This window comes from Agelaius tricolor, unplaced genomic scaffold (assembly GCF_023055355.1).
Source record: "Agelaius tricolor isolate 1412-34295 unplaced genomic scaffold, bAgeTri1.0.p SCAF_8, whole genome shotgun sequence".
NCBI classification, from domain to species: domain Eukaryota; kingdom Metazoa; phylum Chordata; class Aves; order Passeriformes; family Icteridae; genus Agelaius; species Agelaius tricolor.
Window position 1 is genome coordinate 13,194,970 of NW_027269268.1, and position 21,583 is coordinate 13,216,552.

Genomic DNA, 21,583 nt, shown 5'->3' on the forward strand with positions numbered 1-21,583 from the left:
GGTCAGTGCTGGCCTTACTGAGGGACAGAAAATGAGTGTCATTGCAGAAATCTGCTTGCAGAGATGCTGGGAGAACTTACATTTCTCTACAAATATCTACTCAGCAACGTAGACTGTCATAAGGATGCAAAGGGAAAGAAACTCCCACTTTATCTGCATAATGAGAGATGTGGGTGAGTGAAAAACTAATTGCTGAGATTTTGACTTTCATCACATACAGCATGTATTTTAGACAAATTGGAGGAACAGCACCTCAGCTAATATAAATCGTACCGCATCTCTAGGACAATTTACATCAAGGGACATTCCAGACCAGTTTTATTTTGATATATCATAAAACCACATAATCATTCAATTTATATGACTTCCTTAGCCCTTTTGTACTTCATCTCTTTTTGCTAGACGGACACAACACAGGGACAAGTCCTGTTCACTGTGACACTGAGCTGCCACGAAAATGGATTTTAGGATGGCAGAAAATGTCCTGATACTTCATAATGATGAGCATATGTGCTGCAGTATGCTTATTGCAAGCTTATTGCCTTATACTTCAGGCAAGTAGTGCCTTATTAGGGCACTTCTACTGTCACATATGCTGCAGATATTGGGGTATTTTTAAAGGGATTTTATAACAGTGAAACACAATTCAGTGCCTGGCAGTCTCTCTGGCCCTGCCCTCCATAACCCATCTCAGCACAACCCTCCCCCAAACCCAAAGCTGCACCCACGAGGACAGTGACCCACTTGCCATCCTTCCAAGCAGACCGAGATTTGCCCACATTTCCCACACAGTGCTCTCTCTGGGGAAGACTTGTTGCTTCTTCTAAGTGCAAGGAAATTTTGCGGTGTCTCAGACACTACTGTGAGCATCACTGCAAAATGTGTGGATCTTCTAATGACAACCACTGTGTTTCACACTGACACAACTCCCTTCTCTGCTTCAAAATGCACTCCCTGGTCTAAAGGCTCTTAATTACTGGGTGGGGGTGGGAGAAAGTGTTTACACCTTTTCTCAGCATATTTGCTCTTTGCTGATGATGCCAAAGTATTGACAAATTTCTAATGCATATCTGCCTGTAGAGAACACCGTGGCCATTTCAAAGATGCACTCTTGCAAACAGCCTTGAATATATAAATTCATATACAAATATTTTGTGTAGTGAGATTGATTTTCTTTTTCTTTCTGGAATTGCCAGGAAACTGAACTGAATTATCCTTGGATCAGAGCATGCACAGTTTGTCCCCATCACCAAACACCAAAGGGCAGATCCTTCTGCTGAGCACAGACTTGAGCCTGTGGAGGCCAGCTCCCCTCAGCCTCCTGCCACAGGGCTTACAAGGGGATATTCATAAGGTGAATGTTCCCAGTTGTACAGCATGGCGTGTTCCTCAAGCTCTGGAAAGCAGGCCAGCCCTTTGATTTGCCTCCAGCCTCACAGAGGCTCCATTCAGGGAGCCAGTGATTAATTACTGTTTGCACACAGTTGTGCACTGCCACTGTGGCTGCATGCTGCCTGCATCCCAAACTTGGGCAACAACCTAGCAGCAGAAAGGAATTAAGGCATGTAACACCACAGACTCCTCTGGTGGGAATGCTTTCTAATGAGATGCATTTTCCTGCTAGAGACTATCACAGCCCAGCTCCCTTTTTATTTCATTATCCTTGACATCTTTAGCCATTGAATAATCAGCTTCTTTGGGGGAAACACTTGATAGCTCTTCTCTTTGAAATAAAATACTCAAAATATGGTAACAGCACTCCAAAGAATGGAAATCAAAGCAGTGCATGGGAATTTGATATGCAGTGAATACTGTGTTATAAACTTATTTTGCTTTGATGAGCTAATTAGGCTCCAAGAGGGGTCTGAGGGGTAGCTTTTGTCCTGGTGAGAAGAGCATGAAGAGGGTGGGGAGGAGCATGTACCTTACATCCATTAAAAATGTTATATTTTCCCAGTGCAACTGCTGCTAGCCTAAAGATTCAGCTCGTTCCCCCAGTTTTTACTGTACTAGCCCAGGGAGCTTTTGAAGGTTACAATATTATGTTTTTATAATAATGCTGATTATGACAGAGCTTGATGGAGCAGTGAACTTTGTTACCCAAGGGCCAAAACAAGCATGCTCATAATGACCATACTGGTTAATAATGATTATGAAATAGCTTTAACATTCAGGACACAAATGCTGTTTTCTGATCATCTGTGGAAGATACAAAACTATATTACAAATAGCTGCTCCTTATGAATGCACCAGCAGAACTTTTCATCTCAGACCCCCTGAGATGCTTTCTAATTCAAAATAACAAGCTACTCCTGGTAATGCCTTTTGGGATGGCTGAGAAGTACTGACAGGTTCAGATTATTCAAAATGATTTGGTTTTTAAGTAGCATCAACAGTTGTGCCATGACCAAGGAGATGCACACCTTCTTTCCATAGCAAATAAATTCTACCTCTTTCTGCTTACAAGCAAAAAACATCACTGTGTCTTGATCTCTAAGGTAAACTATGGTTCCTAGAGTTCAAATGTACAAAACCAGTTGGTGGTGCCACAAGATTATCTGGGATATAAGGACCCATGGCCAGAACTCGGAGATTTGATTCCACCACTGCTTCCCAGCACAACCCACTGGTGCCTTATTGCACAAACAGCAACACTGATTTAGGAGAAAACCCTCACCAGCTGAATCACACCCAGCCTTAGACCCTGGGGCAGCACAAAGGGGGACATATTTCCCTTGTTGTATCAACTCTACAATCTTATTCCTTCTTCTAGCACCCTCTAACATCACCCCAAACAGAAAATCCCCTTCTAGGCCATATTGCAAACACTGCAATTTGCTGAGATATCTCAGATAGCAACTGCCTTGTTACCAGTTGACACACTGCTGTACATTAGATTTCACAGAGGAGCTGGCATACTCTGTCTGCTTTCATTCAGGAGTGTATTGCTTATCCATCTCCCATGGGCACCAAGCGCAGGAAAACCCTTGCATGATGACTTCAAACAGAGATCTTCATCTTATCTCTGTTGGACCTGCTTCTGCTTCTACACTAAAGGACATTAGCTAGAGGAAAGAAAAAAAAAAGGGAAAAGGAGAAAAAAAAAAAAAAGAAAAACCTATGTCTCAATATTTCCAGACAATGTGGCATGCTGCACCTCTGATAAACTGGCAACTGTTTATCAAATTGCTTGATTATAAGTGAGTGCACAATCTCTGAGAGCAAAATTAGAAGTTGCTTTGTAAAATGAGCCCATGTGTTTTGTCCAAATACACTCAAGACAGACTAAGAGATTAGCAATAATTAATGCATCATATACCTAGCTGGTACTGGCCTTTGTCACTGCACTAAGTAAAAAAATGTCATCTTCTCACAGAAGGGTAAATCCTCTACCTGATCGTCTTCTTTAGAAATATATTGAATTTTTCAGTCTAGTTCTTTATACAGCTAAGCTATATAGCAGGTGAAGATACACAACATAAATGTGGGGGTTTTTTTGAACACTTGAGTAAGCTGCACATTTCCAGAATTACATAATAATCACTTAGATGGTGGAATAACCCACAAGAAGTCAGGATATTCTATCACGAGCAATGTCATAACAGACAGAGTTGAAGGGAAATAACAGCAATGTGGGCAGCTAGAATGCTTGACAGGTTCCTTTTATAAATCCACAAAGACCTGACCAAAGGGATATCCCTGACATGCTCAGCATATAAAGCTGAGAGAAGAATAAGGAAGATGTTCAGAGTGGTGGTATTTGTCCTGCAAAGTCACCTGTGATGGAGCCATGCTTTCCTGGGAACAGCTGCCTGCCTACCAAGTGTTAAATTAATGCTTTGCTTTGCTTTGCTTGCACAGTTTACCTATTAAACTGCCTTTATCTCAGCCCATGAGTTTTCTCACTTCTACCTGCTGGATTCTCAGCCTCATCCCACCGTGGGAGTGAGTGGCTGGGTGTGGCTCAGTCACCAGCTGACAACCAGACTAAGATATTCTTTTGTCCTAGTAGTTTTCGGTCTGGTTCAGGGTGGAGGATAGCAATGAAGAAGGCTCGTGACATTTGTCATAACTGTTCTGCAATTATGTCCCAGTCCAGTGAATTAAGAAGTTGTCTATATGTCACAATTTTTGCCTACTCACTAGCACAGCTTTTTCAATAAAATAAATGTATTTCTGGGACTAATACAACTTGTTCTCTAAAAAGGGGTAGGAAGGAACCAGAACCTTACTTATTTCTGTATTTGCAGGCTATGAGGGATTAATGGGCAGAGAAAGGCAGAGGGTGGAAGGAATCTTTCTCAGTCTTCCTACTGCTAAGAAGGGAGAGGCAGTAGTTCATGGTGTATATCAAAATCTAAGTTAATGTCCCTCATGGATCAAAAGGAAGTGTGAAGAGAGAATCATTCCTTGTATGCATGGTCTTTTATTATAACTGTATCCTAGAAACACAATAAAGCAAAGACACACTCCATACACATGGTCCCCAAGTGCTTAACTTAGCTGGCTATACAAACTGTGAGGTAGATTATCTAGTCTTTAGAGGCACAAATGTTATCTTTTTTAATGCATGCAAATGCAATGTAATTGTAGATATTATGGCGGATTATTGATAACTACAGTTATGACTCTTGGCTTCCATATTGCATCCACTGAAGTAATTGGCAAATTTCCCAATGATTTTAAAAGAAACAGATTTGCTGATGAGATGCATTTCTTTCTAGGGAAACAAAAAAGGCCCCAAGGTTCTATGATCATATAAGACTGCAACAAGACAATAAATGATCACCAAAACCATCAGAAACCAGAAAATTATGATCAATTAATCAAATGTAATTATTCAGCCTGGAGTCAGTCTAGGTCACAGAGTTAATATCTACACCTCACTAGGCATCATTCTGCCAAGAGACTGTTTTGATATATTTTGGCTGCCATAACTGTTCAGCATTTGATATTAATACCCAAGACCTGTGAAAATACTCCTCAGGACATCGATAGAGCAATTTTGGTGAAAGTGCTACACTGGTATGCGTTGGAACCCTCTGGCAGAACAGTAAACAGGAGCTATTTAGTCGCAAGGCTAAACTGCACTTACAAAAACTCTAAGAAACTGCATGGATACTTTGTTTATTTTCTCTGTAAGTAGTTCAAAGAGTTTCTGTGCTTCTGTGCTTTCATTTGCCCAAAAGGTATTTCATTAATTAGTAATCACATACGCCAAAGAACACATTTCTCAAGGAGATGGAACTTCATGACCTACTGGTCTGGAAAAAGACATTGCAGTAATACCTGCATATAGATGGCAGGTATATCACAGCCACTGCCAATAAGTATGGAAATACAGCCCATTTTCACAAAGGTAACTTGCAATCCTTTATACATTCAATTTTGCAAAGTCAGTTCTCAGACCATCCTCACAAACCTGATCTTTTGTGCTGGTGGTTCTCTCCCTGCTTAGACAGGCCCAGGTTCCCCCAAGTGGGTGAGACCCCAAATGTCCCTTCCCACTGCTTGGAGGGGATACAGAGGGCAGGGACAGTTTCTGATTGATGTAAAGAGGCTTTGTGGAGCCAGCAGCAGACCAGCTCTGGGGTAGGGCATTCCTCTGCACACCTATGAAACACTCATGCTGGTATAGACTCAAATTATGTTCCTCATATTCCTCATCTGACTTAAGAGTTCTAACAAAGTCTCACAAAAGAACCACTTAAAACAGTAGCATAGTTTTGCTTCAGGAAAGTGGCCAAGACCATAAGTCAAAGTGGTATGACTGTAAACAGATTTAATAAAAGGGAAACAGATTGATTTCTTTTTATGCAATCTTTTGTCCTTTTACCTTTAATGGCAAAATATAAGTGACCAAAGTCAAGAATTATGATCTTTTTACCTATGGATAGCCTGGAATGACCCGTCCAATTTATTTAATTGTTCATCACAGGTGCTATCAACAACCTGTGTCTGCTTGCTTTACTTGGTGAAGTAAATTTTTCACAAAGGTAAAAAAATAAAAAATCAGTGCTATGCAGGAATTTAAATTTATTTACCCTCTTGCAGAGATGGATTCCTTACAGTCAGAGAGTTATTCCACTAGAATATATCAGAGTACTTAAGCTATAGAATTTGATGTTTAAAAATGAATAAATAGGCTGTGCACAAGAACAGCTTCAAATATTAAAGTTCTTGCTGAGAAAAATGTATTCTGTGCACCATAATGGGACTGAGATGATTGCAGAATGGCACACTTTGCCTATAGCTTATTTTCTATATAGAGTACCTGCAATCTTAACAGACAGATAGATATCCAGAGATAGTTTAAAAGAGTAAACAGCTTTTACACCCAGTAATCCTTCACACTGTGACTGCCTACACCTGTATTGTCTCAATACACTGCTTTTACACAAATTGAGGCTGGCTGGCAATATGAAGTAACTGTGTGAAGATCACAAACAATTTTCCACAAATATTAGCTTAAATATTTAAATTAAAATCTTCCAGCTATTTTTGGTCTCTTCGTAACTTTCTCTTTAGGAAACAGATACATTCTGAACTCAAATTAACACAGGTGAAGGCAACAGTGTAATAAAGTCAAGATTGCTCTAAAATCAATGTCAGGTTTGCACTGGCTTGCATCCCCTACCTATGTTATCTAATTACCACCTAATGGTATTGAGTTAAACTAAAATCCCAGCTCCCCTGTTTTTTAACTGACTGACTTACACAAAAATTACAAAGGGCTGTCTTCAGAGGGATTTTACTTTGAATTTGAATTAAAGAACATGTATTCTGTTTAGGTTTTGTTTTCTTTCAGTGAAAACAAGGTGGTTTTGTTCTTTTCCCATTAACAACTGAAGGACCAAGTTGTGTAAGATGCAGGGGAGATTTCAAAACAGAGTTCTTGGATGCTGGTGGAAAACAAGCCACATGCCCTGGTCCCTGCCAGCAAGGTGGGGGTGGCCAGTACAGCCCTGTGGTTTGTCCCCTTGGGAAGGTGAAATAGCCCCTCTGCTATCTCCTCCCCTGGCCAATCTCAGCAGCTGATTGCTTTACATCACCCTTGAACTACTGCTGTTTCATACCTTGGAACAGCATTGGATTGCTTGTTCTCAGCCTACAAACTATTCAGAAATAAAAGAAAAACACCTCCCCCTTTGTTTCTTAATGAAGGCTATTTTCTGGTTGACAGCAGCTTTTGCAAATATGTACAAATTGCTTCAAAATTCATTGCTCTCTTCCACATACAACAATATGTGCCTATAGTTGCCACATTTTTTTTTCCTTTTTCCTGGAACAAAAGCATTAAGCTCTGGTACAGCAAAAAAACTCCCTATAAATATATATTTACATTTAACAATGGGCATCATAATTTCTGAACTCACAGAGGCTGAAGTCTAAGAGTAGAAACAATTGTGAATTGAAGCATCTTGACCCAAAAGTTATCCTGACACTAAGAAACCCCAGGTGTCATTCCCTTGCCTGGCTGGTGCTACTTACAGGGGGTGGAAAGAACACAGGTTGTCCACAGAGAAAAAAGCAGGAGTATGAGCTCTGACCAGCTCCAGCTCTTGGGTCACAGCCCAGTCTTCCCTTCTTTTGATTGAGGAACATGCAGCTGAGAAAAAATGTTGGTTTAGTTTTTTTCAAGGGCCAGGAAAAAACATGCCAATGGTTCATGTTTTACTTAAAGCAGCAGTTGAGACTTCACAAAGAAGATCTGTGCACTTTTCATTTCTGGTTCAGAGGATTTACATGCTCTTTTTAATGATCTGGGCCTTCAGCAGTGGGTAATGCTTCCCAGTCCCCAGCTTAGTGCTCATGCAAAATTGAAGCACTTTTGAGGCAGTTTAGAGCCTACAGATGAATCTCAATGTGCAGGCACAAAGAAATAATGGTTTAGCACTTCACAAGATGAAGCAGAAGAAATTATGAAAAAACAACAACAACAAAAAAGAAATCTATTGAAACTTCAAACATCTGGGAAGCCAAATGAGAACATCTGAATTTTGAACAGCATATTTACATTCCTTTGCATAGTGAAGGGGGGGGGCAGGAAAATGAACAATCAATGGGCTTGTGTGTAAATTTATACATAAAAATAGAGATCAAGTTGTTTATTTTACTGACTTACCAACTTGTACGTGTTACAGATTTAAAATATGTATCTGGACATGTATGTATATACCCCATCCTCTCTGCATGGCTTTGAGAAGCAGAGACAACATGAAAATGCCTTATTTCTGTGAACTTGATGTGATGACACAGTTCAGTGGCTGGTGCAGCTATTGTGGGAACAAGGACAGTCTCAATGTGACACAAGGGGTCACTCGGGAGCCTCCTCAGCAGTTGTTTTCCTATTTTTTTATTCTGCAATGTGCAGGAACAGCAGGTTGGGGAAGAAGTTTAAGACCCCCATCATTTTTTGCCATTGTTCTGCATGCTGGGGATGGCATTTCACAGCTGACCTGGGTATGTTGAAAAAAAAAAAAAAAAGAAAACTAAAAAGAAAAGAAGAAAAAGGCTAGCAGCTGCTTTCAAAGCAGCTTTGTCCACTGTGCTGTCAAGTGAAGTGACTTTCTCCAGACAGAGAGGAAGCTCTGGGAATTTACTGTCTGTGCCCCCCCCAGCATGTTTTCAGAGTTGTGCCAGGGCAGCAGTTAAAACACCAGCTCCTGAACACCAGGAGGTTTTTCTTAGTTTGTAGTGAACAAAGGAATGATAGCAGGAAGGCATGCAAAAAGGCAGCCTGGTGGTCACGGAAGTCCTTTGGTGTGTACAGCTGGGTACAGCACAGTTCATGATACTCGCCAGCTACGGGAGGCACCAGGGATGTAAGCAAGTTCCTCTGCAGATCTGTGTGACTTTGACATGAAAAAAAGACCTTTTAAATTATGTAAGCAAATGCCATCAAAGTATCCCTGTAGGTCTAAATGCCTTCTTTTACTCTTTTTTTCCTAGGTTCCCCACCGCTCTGAATTCCAATATTGGTTTCCACCTTAGTTGAAAACCAAAAGCACTCAGCCTAATTCCCCAAAGCAAACCTGATCTACTTCCAGGCACTGCTGTTCCTCAGGGATGGCAGTCCTTACTCCTCCTCACAGGAGGGTGCAGCAACCAACCCAGGTGCAGCATCAGCATTCATTACAAAAACATAATTATACAAGTCACTGGGAACCCAAAAACTGCATTCAACCAACCAAGATCCTCTCTGAATCAAAACCTGGGAGCAAAAAATAGAACAGGCTGCAAGGGTCTAAAGATTTGTATTCAGGGAATAGAAGACACAGAAGTGTCTGACAAAAGACTCACTTTCTACTCTTACAATCAAAATATGAAGAGGATGAGAAGTTATGAGGAATTGTGAAAGGCATTCCAACAAAACCAGAGAAAGAACTGTACGTAACCTTGCAGGTGAATGGCAGCTCTGCTGGTCCTTACCACATCATGCTGCTCATTTATGTACAAATTGGGAATGCAAGGGAATGACAAAATGAATAGAGACAGTGAACCTGCAAAGGCAGCACAAAATTAGATCCTGTGTGGGTCAGAGCTGCATGTGACAGGCACCTCTCCTTCCCTTCATAACATTAGCGATGATTTGGCACCCTACCTGCAGAGCAAAAAAAGCCTCGCTAAATCTGATCTATGTGCAAAGCTTTGCTCCATACAAATGCTTTTATTTTTTCCTAAAAAAAAATAAAAAATTAAAGAAGTTTAAAAAGAGAAGGATTTCTCCAATGTAGTTTTAAGGAATAGGAATTCTTCAGCTGATGATTTCTCTGCCTAATGAGCTGATAGAGGAAACCATGGAAGATACCGCTCAGGTAACTGAGACACAAGCCTAGATAGACATCAAGGGAGTCTGCAAAACACTTAAATGTTTAGCACAGTCATTAAGACCCCAATGTCTCTAAAGAGTGTTAGACTACAGCCAGATCATCTGGCTGCATCAGACTGTAACTTGTTTGCATAGACGTAAAAGTCAGGTATAATTTTGACTTTCCATTTCCCTGAGTATTTCCAGGTATTTTTGTGAAAGAACTACAGCTCTACTAGTCCTACTCATTCTCCTATTTAATTAACTGAAAAAACTACACTTAGAGGATGCAAGTGTTCCTGTTCCATCTGCTACTGACTGCAGCACTTCTGCTTGGCAGCACACAAGACCTTGTCTCTGCTCCTCTTTTCCACCATGTTCTTCTTTTTTGCCACTACTGTATCTAAGAAACAGCTGTTTTCCATTTAGGCTGGTGGGTGCAAGATGGAGACTGGGCTTTGGGACTCAATTCCAAATCAAGAACACATTTATGAGCCTTTCAGGCATCAGACCACCCTCGCCACAGGGCTCCAGATCCCACACAAAGGGCTCAAAAAGAGCTGGAGGACAGGGATGGAAATAGGAAGCACTGCTGTGCAAAGTTGTGGCTAGTCTGAAGCTGTGGTGGGTGGACTGATGTCATAAGATGTCTCTTGGGGAATTAATGGGATTATGAATGTGTAACGGAGGGTTTAATGAAGGAAAAACTTGGAAGAGAGAAGATGTAGGACGGAAATATTCAGGGGGATGTCCTCAAATGCTTTATATGAATGTAAGAGGCATCCATATTCCTCTTCTAATTATTTTAAATAACTTTATTTCCTGTCTCAGATTTATTTTTCTAGAAGCCCACAGGAAACCTCCAGGACAATTAGGCAACAGCTGCAGATAGGAAGTTAATGCTGCAATAAGAAATAAATATCCTAAAGCTTTTATCTTTTGGTCCCAAAGCACTTTGCAGAGGTAAATCACAGAGACACTGAGTGATTTGCACAGATACATGATGAATATACAGAAAATGTGGAATGGGCAAATGACCCTTCCCATGGGCTCATCATTACTCAGAGGAGGAGCATGAGAGGGATTAACCTGCAGGAGGAGTAGCTCTCCCTGGGCCCCTTATTAGCATGCCTGAGTAACCTGAAGGACAGAGCTGCCCCAGTCAGCTTAGCAACAGGAGGGCAGAAGGTTTGTGATGTCCACTGCTGCTGCCTGCAAAGGGGGCTGGGCACACAGGGAAAAAGCTGCTGGAAAGGACAGAAGTAGCAGAAGGACAGGCAGGTCCCAATGGCTATGAACACAAAAAAAAAGATGTCTTGGTCTAAGAGCTGGAGCAGCCTTCCACAAAGACTTAGAGGGACAAAGCCCCCACATATAATAGTTTGATTAAATAAGAAATTATTGGTATGTTAATGCACATACTGTAAGTGAATCCTATACTCAGTTGAGTTTAACTCAAAAATCCTCAAGTCTTTTGCAGGCCTCTAAACAAAAACATAATCTCCCTGGGTTTAGGGAGAGTCTTGTTATTGCCCATGAGATTTGCTGCCAGAAGCAAATATCTGGTCCAGTGGTCTTATTCTGTTTACAAAAGTTTATTTCCCTTCTTCAGGTATGTCCTGACCTTAGCAATTTCTTCACTCACTTCAACACAAACCCCCGCTATTTTAAATGCGTATCCTAGAAAGTGGTGGCTCTCTGCCTCTCTGTTTCTTCTGAAGCATCCAAAATACCCATTTTTCTACCCAAATGTACTAATTGCTCAAGATAAAAGTGCAGACTTTGTCTGCTTGAAAACACTGTCTGCAGCAGCTTTGTTGTGGGGTATTCCCTTGATCTGGGTGAGAGGAAAACACGTTCCCAGCAGCTGATTTTGAAGATGCAACCTTTAAGAAGAGAAAGCTTCTCTTGCAGCATTGATGGGCACAGGGCTCCTCTAGCCCAGGAGAGCTGCCTGTCGGGCCACAGGGAGTGAAAGGCAGAAAGGAGATGGCCCAAGTGACAGCAAAAAATGTCTGCAACTTAAATTTCAAGTAGGAAAAAACCCCATCCATTTCTTGATATGTTTTATGGAAGTAAAGAACCTGTATTTCCCCAGAGAGTTCCAGATCTTTGGAGAAACTGAGTTATGTGCTTCTTTCTGCACCACCTGCAGTCTTTCAGACCATACATACATAAGCATGTTTCACTTGCAGCAACTTTCCTGAGAAGGAACAGACTTCAAATTATGAAAGAAAACAGATTATAGTATAAGCTCTAACTCACATCCTAAAACTATTAACAGGAATATTTGGGAAGACATACACTGACACATTTTTAAATTTCCTTGAAATGAACTGGATTAGGGCAGAGTATGAAGGAGCAGAGCTAAAACTTGGCAATATGTTGCTGAGAAATAATTATTTTTTATATGGGTGCTTGATGTCTGTAATGGATTTGATCCAATGATAAATGGAAAATAAAATGACTTCTGACAATGGTGGAATGAAAGCAATCCTTATTTATGATGTGTGCCTACCCTTACTAACATAACCCCAAGGTATTCTACCCCAGAGAATCAAAATATTGCAGGCTAAGTCTAACTGCAGCATTCAGCATTGACTATATATTTAGTGAAGTGAATAGGGAGACTGGCCACATTTGCTCAGAAAAATAGCTTTTTCCTTACCCTTTGGATTCTTCAGAAATACCACAGAAAATTAGGAGGCCACAGCATGTCAAGATGCAAAAAAGAGATTAGGCAAAAAAGATGTGTATGCAGAGAAAGAAAATAGCTGTAAGGAAAGGAAGATCTAGAGGTAAAAGAAATGAGTAGAATATTATCCCTCTACACCTCTCCCTGAGCTCTGCTTACCTGGGGACTGGGGGCACTGGAATTTTGTATTTGGGCTGCCAAATCAAGTTCTTCAACATTGTTACTCAAAGACATGCAATACTAAGAAATAATGGCTTTTCCTTTTTATAAAAAATACTACGATAAATGAATGCAACTTCTCAAAATGAGAGGTTCTATGATGACCTTTGCTGTATAATCAGAAGTCCCAGCTTAAACAATGATTTTTGCCATTAGCACAATGTAGCCTTCTAATATGTGGTGTGACAAACACCAAAATAAATGGCTTTCATGAGATGTACACACAGAGAGGAAGATGAAGCAACAGAGCATTCTGTGCTGGAAGTGATTTTCCTTCCTCTCTACATGGTGCCAGAAGAACACAGTGACTGTGAAGGCTTCCCCACTGCTCTCTTGGCTGCAAGATCTTGTAAGAGCTGTTTTAAAGGCAAAAGGGCAGATGTCAATCCTTGATCTTTCTGTTGAGAGGGTGATCTATTAAAGACTTGGCTAGCTGGGTATCTACTCCCTCAACAGGCTGCCAAACCCATTGCTTAAGTTAACAAACTCCTATTTGCCAGATCAATGCTGACCCTATGTCAAAAGCTTGGTCTCCTTTCATTGGATCTGCAAGTCATCCAAAAATACTTGACTAATTGGGAAAGGTAATGGTGGGAGGTAAGAATTGGAATTTCAGTGGAGGCTACGTAAAGAAACTGAAAAAAAAGAAGTCAGCTTTCTCTCTGAAAAGAAGTGCATATTTGTCCACTCCAAGTGCAGTTTGATAAACTCTCTTAATCAGACAAAAGGAAGGGGTCATCAGCAAAGTCCCCAAGACCTCCTCTCCCTCTGCATCCCAGGAAAAGAAGACAGACAGTGTAGGCAAACAATAATGCTGGGTGAATTGCCCAATATGTCTATTTAATTAGCACTTAAAGCATCACAAATGTTTTCTCCTTGCTTGAAGGAGAGAGAAGAACATGTCCCTGGCATTGCAGAGGGCAAGAGAGGGTTTATAGACCATTTCACTTTAATAGTCACAGAGAAAGTGTTCCAATGCATATCCAAACTAGAAAGATGGGAAAAAAAGCCCCAGATTTTTTTCTGCTTTTCTCTTGTGCATCACTGGAATGTGGGGTTTGATATAGCAGCATTTCATCCCTCTGGAAAAATGAAAGAGGTGCAAGACACTGATTTTCTATACATTCACAGTTCTCCCACCACTGCAAAACTGGTCTGTGTGTCTTGGAAAATATTTCTCCATAAAAGCACACATACAAAATAAAAATCACAGAATTGCAGAATAGTGAGGGTTCAAAGGGAGCTTTAAGGTCATCTACTCAATTTCCCTACAATGAGCAGGGACATCTTCAACTAAATCAGGTTGCTCAGAGCCCCATCCAGCCCAGCCATGAATGTTTCCGGGGATGAGGCATCCATCACCTCTCTGAACAAGCTGGTTCAGTGTTTTTCCATCCTCAGTGCAAGAAAATCTTTTCCATAGTCATTTTCAGAGGTACAGTAATTTTTAAAATGTGCACAAACTGCTCTAACAATTATTGATGCTATTGAACTTCCTGCCCTGTAACAATGGAATTTTCTTGCCCCCAAAAGCATCAGTTCTACAGGGCTCCTTTTATTTTTGTTGCTGTTATATTTGATGACAGTCAGCCATAAAATCAAATGTGTTCCCTCAAAAGAACTCTCATCTCTGTTTTTTAAAACCGGTGCTCTTTTTTCTTTCTGCATTAATGGGAAAATATTCCAGAGACATAAAGGCATAAAAAAGACAATGCCCTGTCCTGTATTTCATATACATAGGAAATGAAAGAGCCAAAATGTACACTGGACATTTCCAAAGCACTCTTTTGACCTCTTCATGAAAACGCTCAGCTTTTTCCATAAAGAAGAAAAATTCCAGTGATTCTGAGGATTTAAAAACAGAATGTAATGATCTTCTGTGTAAAGCCTCAGGTTTCTCAGACTCAATCAGTATGAAATATTTGCAAGGCTCTCTCTTCAGGCTAATTTAATTAAGTGGTACTAGAACACCCTGCCACTATTATGGTTCTCATCCTGTCCAACCAGAAGGCAACAACTCCCACAGAGTTCCCAAGCATGTTCTTTACAGCAATGCTTTACCCACTGTTTAAAAAAACCCCACACTGCAAAGTATATATAACTATTACTCTCATTTTTTACCTTTTCTCCTTCACAAAGAAAAAAATACAGAGAAAAATTATATGAATATTTATTTTCCTCTCTTAAAAATTAATACATATAACATTTCTATCTAGCAGGTCTCTTCAAGGAGAGCTTGGCTGCACTAATTCCATCTCGTGTGCCATTGCTATTGCTGTGCTGTTTTCTCTGGTCTTCTCAATGACACAAACAAATTTGCCTTATAAGAAGAGTTAATCATCTCTACATAGATTCCATTCCTGGGCACAGGTTCAAAGTCCATGAACACATAATCTTTTGCAAATCAAAACCTATTTCTCTCTTTCATGCATCATTTACAATTCCAAGGTGATGTACTGCTAGCATCACACCTGTATTTTAGTTCACTTTTCCTGATTACTCATCCTTTACAAAAGAAAGCACAAGTGACCTTTACTCTTTTCCTCTCATATTTTATTGTCTGTTTGCCTTATTTTTCTTTGCTTTGCTTGTCTGCCTAAAGAATTGAAAGCCTGGTTCAAACTCAGCGGCAGAATATCTTTCTCCTTAGAAGGAGTAAAATACCAGGAAAGAAGGAAGCCCACAGTTTTCAGTTGCTGGGATTACACGACTGACCCTGCAGAAACACTGTGTAAGTGAGATGCCTTGGAGCCCCAGGTCACCCATGGGAAGTCTAGACCTAATCTTGTTTGTGGACAGTTTCTCCTGCCTCTCTAACCACAAGTCAGGAGGCAGCATCAGCAGCACCTAGGTTTGGACCTAGAGGGATCCTTACATCACCCTCTGGGCAGCTCAGTCATTACTTCTGTGCCCTAGGTTACAACTGCACTAGATAGTCAAAAATAGCAAAAGCAACCAAAATAGTCTCAAAAGTGATAGAGTCCAAGGGCTTTGCCAGCCTGACTGGTGCAAGCTGCCAAGCTGCTATCTCCTTCTTCGGGTGCTGGAATGAACCCTCACCATCTCCTGCAATTTTTTTCTGCAGCTTAATCTGCAGTGGATATTGCTTCCATTGCCTTAAAGAAAATACTATTTTACCACAACCTTAATTAAATTCTTTACCCTCTTCTATACCACTTATGTACTACGAGCCCTAGATTCCAAATCTGCCTACAGGTAGGTGCACAAACACTGCAGCTGTGACATGCATTAACCAATATTCTGGCAACAACCAGGCTGACTGACAAATTTGGATTTTGATGACAGTTTCACTTTAAAAAGCTATCAGTGTGATTAAGTTTGTGGCTCTTGTGCTAATAATCTGACATGCACAGCTTCTGACACCCTCTTCCCTCCACTGAACTCCAGTAGATGATATTAATCTTTAATTGATAATGGCTCCCATTTGCATATAATTGCTGTTGTTTATTATGCAAAATATTTGTCCTCTGAAATATTTTGATGCTTCTCTTTCAAAGATTTCTACCTTTTACACTTGTAGAATTCAATTTCCTTTATAGCATTGCCAAGTTTTCCCAAAATGGGATTTTTGAGAAAAAAGAATGAATATTTCACCTGTAGAGAAAAACATTCATGTTTCTAAATGGTGATGTTCATGAAAACTTAAAAAATTAACAGAGTCATAGCTGTCCTTCTGTTTGCCCATCCCTTGGGCTCCCATGAAATAAAAAACCCAGAAGATGTATTAAGCAACATGATTTCTTTTTTATTATGTGTTTCTCCTGCAGTCAACTTGTGGAAAAGCCAATTTTTACAAATGAATACACAGGCCCCAAGTCTAATACAGACTTTATTTTTTTTTTATAGCCTTTCTTCCTACACCAACCTTCCCTTTTTCAAGTGAGAGTACCAAGAAAAGCTTATGCTTTTGATCTCTGTGCAAATAAATGAGCTGAAACAAATAAAACCTGGTTCACAAGAGACTTCCAAGACATCTGGTGGAGTTATTTTTCTAAGTAATTAGACCAAGTGGTGGTGCAATTCCCAAATGGAAAGTACCTTCTCACTTGGTATCCAGTTATTTCTCAGGGCCATCAAAACATCAGTAAGTCCTGCTTCTCTCCTTCCCTGTGTCTCAGACTCTATTGATTACCAGTCTTCCCAAACACTGCTTTATTACTCAGTTTTTAACCCTATCCTCCCCCACCTTTTTTTTTTTTTGTGCTATGAGGATCCTGTTTTACTTCCTTGAATGTCAGTGGGATTTCTGGTATTGACTGAAGAAGGATGCTAAGATACCGTAGCTCTCCTTCTTACAGGCTCTACAGAGCAGGCAGAGCAGTGCAATGAATAACAGCAAGGTGCTTGCTCCGGATCAATAGTGCTCTAAAGTGTGCCCAGGCGTGCTTTCTCCTTCTTTCTTGCTGAAAACTGATTAAATTTCTCCTTTTTTTTCTCATATCTCCCCAAGAAAACATCATTCTAGTAACAACCCAATTGCTCCTTGACACTTTGGGGAGAATGTGGTTCTCGGTCTGTGACAACATCACAGGGCAACCACTGTGAATTTGTGACACCAGGGAAGTGAACTGGGAGCAGACCTGTCTGAAGAAAGGAATTTCATTTCATTTGTGCATGTTTTTCCTGGTTTTCCAGTTTCAGATTTGGTCAGGGTGCTCTACACTCCTGTTCCACCAGCTGACTTGGAAGCAGGCACCACCTCTGTGCTATGACAGGAACGTTTTGTAATCCAGGTATGGAATTCCCAGCTGTAACAGGAGTAAAGGAAAGCAGCTGCCATATGCAACAGCTGCTAGATTACAACAGTGGGCTTGATATTAATGGTGTTCATTCTCATCCCTTCACAACATAACACAAACTCACCAGAGGTTTCATCTACTCTCTCGTCCACCACATGGTCCTTCTGATGAACCCACTCACTGTTGCACTTAAAATAGATTTGTGTGGCTGGGCTTGCTTTGCAGTACAGATTCACAGGCTTGTTCTTCACAATGTAAGCCTCTTCAGGTTCAATGAGGAAGTGGGGCAATGGCTCTGGAGGATCGGATGGAAAAGTTTCTGGAAGCTCATGAAAAAAGTCATCATCTGTAAAAGAAAATAAAAAAGAATCAAAATTCAGCTGGCAGATACTTGCAAAAACTTCATGAAAATTATAAAGGTGAATAGTTTTTGAATAAAATGTTATCTTAGGAGCATTCCTAAACTGAGGCTTAGATGCATTGCTGATTCCAGACTGGAAGAAACTGTTCTTTACATCCTGAGCATTCTTTCCTCTCTATGATGTGACAGGGTTGTGCACATTCACAGTGTGGGATCAGTCCTTTGTTACCATCATTGACAATACCAGCAATAAAGCTTTGTGTTAGTGCTTGGTAGAGTTGCCTGCAAAACCATAAAGAGAAATAATAGAAACTTTCAGAGGCTTCAAGGCCACATTTTCAATAGTGACTTATCACACTGCATAATCAGGTGCATGCAATAGCTACTGCCAGCTGAGGCTGGTCCAAATAGGAAACAGTACCTTTTGTTTCAGATGAGCAATTTGTAATCTGCTGAGGGCAAAAGTCTAAATGCAAGTCCTGTCTGCACCTCTTTGTTCATACTCTAACTCTCCTGCTAAGACTGCTAATGAAGGTGCCAATCTGTGCTTTATTTCCTCTGTCAGTAGAACCTTGGTCTGTGCAGTCTAGCTATGGGGAGGACGTGGGAGCTGGGGCATGGGGCAGGGAACCTGTGAAATGGTGACATTTTGGGCAAACATGGACAGATGCTATTGACATAAGGAACCTCAGCACCTCTCTGGTGCTGCTGGTAAATGAAAGTAGTCTGGAGAAGGAGGAAAAGAATCCATCACAGGAGGCAAGACTGAAAACATTAAACGTGCATACTTCCCTTTCTCCCTCCCTCTTCACAAATCCTCTTTTACATCCCCTCTGCCCCTTTGTGCAGAGGAACTCTTCCACATCAGAAAGCACCAAATTCAGCAGAGAACAACCTTCTCCCCATCTACCTCCCCACCTGCCATCAGAGCACAGAAACATCCAAGAGGCTCTGAGCAGCAAAGTGGTGGGGGGCACCAACTCCTGACAGACCCACCAGCAGCGAGCTGGCAGCTCTGAAGGCCTCACTCAATCTCCCCTTTCTGCCTCTGGCACAGTTATCATTATACCTCCTGACAGATGCTGATCAATAAAATTCCACGGAACATCCCGCTGAAAATCCTGGCTGGCTGTCTCCTCCCTGCCAGTCTTCATGAAGATGAAATGTCAGACAGCTCCCTCCCCAAACCTGAGACCTCCCTGTACAGGCCCTGTCCAGAATTACAAGGGACATGACTCTCCTTCCAGATACTGCTTTTCAGAAAGACAAGAAGGAACAGGGACAGATGAAGGAGAGAGGGAAAGAAGGCAATATGGTACCCATCCATGCAGCTGTATGAAGGTAAACTGCATGTCTTTATCAGTGATGGGAATACCTTACAGAGCAAACCATTTTGTGAACCTCCTAAACTGTTTATGAAGAGAACATATGCTCACCTTTTTTTTTTCTTTTTTATTTCCCACTGCCCTTCATATTAATTGAAAAATACTCCTGTCCTTCTTGGTGTCTCATTTTATAAGGAATATTAGGCCTGACTCACTACTGCATCACTCTCTGAACCAGTTCACTTCTATTAACTCTCAAAGATAGAAAAAAGGGCCAATAAATAAGGCCTGACATTCTTCTAGCAAAGGGAAAATCTGTGACACACTATAACACTTCCATTTCCATCTCCAATTAATCATTTCCAGATACTCAAATTAAATTTAATTTTTTATCACTTTCACATGCTTCCTTTATTTCTGCAGTTTCCTTTTCACTCTGACCACACAAGCCTCCTTCCTCTGCAATCCTATTTCCTCTCCTCATTAGGGACTTCTTCCTTGTTCCATTTTACTCCCTGTTTTTTCCAAAAAGAAAGACAAGTTACAGTAAGCTAATGGGAGTCCTCATTTGGCTTCATGACAATGAAACATGTCTGAACTGAATCAAGAGGCTTTTTGGCATTCCTCATCCCCTTCCATGCACACCTCCCCTCTTCCCCTCTCCCACATGCTGCTCCATAGACAACCATGACACAGAAACATTAGAGATGAATCATTTCCCCTGAATTGCCACAGGACGTATCTTTTTCTTCTGGTCATTTAATTGCAAATCAGCAAGCAGACAGATGGAAACTAACAAAGCACACATATGTTTTATAATTAAACAAGTATTGCTTCACTAATTTCTGGTGACTGGAAGAATAAATGTATTTATTTTCACCACTAAATTTCTGCGCGTTATCAAAGGCAATAATTACAATGCCTGACCAATTAACTGCACCTTATCAAAGATAACTAGAAAATCTAAAAGGAGGGATCAGCAAGCTGCGAAAAAGAAAAAACAAAAGGAGGTTTTCAAAAATATTTTTTAATCAGCCTGGAAAATGGGTGTGGGTTATGGCTTTTCCTCCTGAAGGTACACTGCTTATAAAGTTTAGGTATTATTTGTATGTATTCAAAGTACTGCCCAGTACATTATGATCTAGTCCCATACTTTGATTGTGGTGATAGCTGCTTGTCTCCACCAACCTGGCATCCCAGAGTCAGATACAACAAGCCTCTTTTCTTACTGCCTTCTTGCTGTGATTCCTCCTTACTCCTCTTGAACAACAGTAAAGCTCAGCTTTATTTTTCCACACTCTCTCATTTCTATCAAGAGGCATCTGAACCACTCTTAAATGTTAGGGATATAGATGGGAACCATTCACAAACTGTCATACAAATAGTGCTCAAAGGCTGCCTCATCCCTGGAAACAGGCATTTAAAACCATCACTTTCAGAAAGAATTTAAGATAGTAGCTAAGAAAGATTTTTTTTCTTTTTTAAACTTGAGAATGCTCATTCAATCTCTGCCCTCATACTGCTGCTGTTAATAGCAACAATGGTGTTTTTTTTTTATAGAGCAGTTTCTCAAGAGGAACATAAAGAATATCACCATGACTGCATTTGGCAGAAAAAGCAGCAATCCCACTGTAAGGCTAGTCCACCTCCATTAGCACTGAAGGACCCTTGCTCCTGCTTTTCACTGCTGAAAGGCAACAGGTGGCCCAGTCCACCTGTGTGAACCACAGTGGGAAGTCACTTGGTGTTTCCTGCATCCCCCAAAGAGATGGGGTCGTGTGCTGCAGGGAGGCAAAGCACCTCTCCCCTCTCACCCAGGCACACCAGCTGAGGTGGCAGGATGGTGCTTTACAGGTACAGAGGGTGTGCAGCCCGAGTTCTCCTGTGTCAGGCTGTGACACTTGCTTCTCAGGATGAGAATCTTTTGAAAAAGAAGAACCTTAAATCCCCTCCTGATGGCTTGCACATCACACCAGGCACAGCTGTGTCAGAGCTTAGGACAGTCAGGTAATCGAGCTGCTAATCTGGGACAGGGTTTTGAACCATCAACCTTAACACACATCTTGGAGCCAAGTCTTGCATTTCATTTTTTGAATTACAGCCATATGCTGTCATGCTTTCACTGTAATGCTTGCAGCAACATGCAAGCATAATTATAATGTTAGTGTAATTATATAGCAAAATATTCTTAAAAAATCTGACAGAAAATGCCAATATACACATTTGACTCTGTAGGGATTTTTTGCAGTTCTCTAGAGAACAAGACCAGAGCAACCTAATGAATCTGTGTTTTCATGAGGAGACAGTTTCTAACAACTGAATAAAATGAACCCTCCCATCAGTTTCTCCTGACTAGCTCTACTTAAACACAGGTCATTCCTGAGAGTCAAACTGACTTAGATTTTTCAGGGA

General features: G+C 40.8%; 1 protein-coding gene across 2 annotated transcripts in view; it reads right to left on the reverse strand.

The window, feature by feature from the left end:
• UNC5C (unc-5 netrin receptor C) overlaps positions 1-21,583 on the reverse strand; it is a 251,049-nt gene that overhangs the window by 77,201 nt on the left and 152,265 nt on the right. For both annotated transcript variants that reach the window (XM_071431659.1, XM_071431660.1), the window contains exon 2: positions 17,610-17,831. In XM_071431659.1, the coding sequence (XP_071287760.1) occupies positions 17,610-17,831 (222 nt within the window). The remainder of the gene's footprint in view (positions 1-17,609; positions 17,832-21,583) is intronic.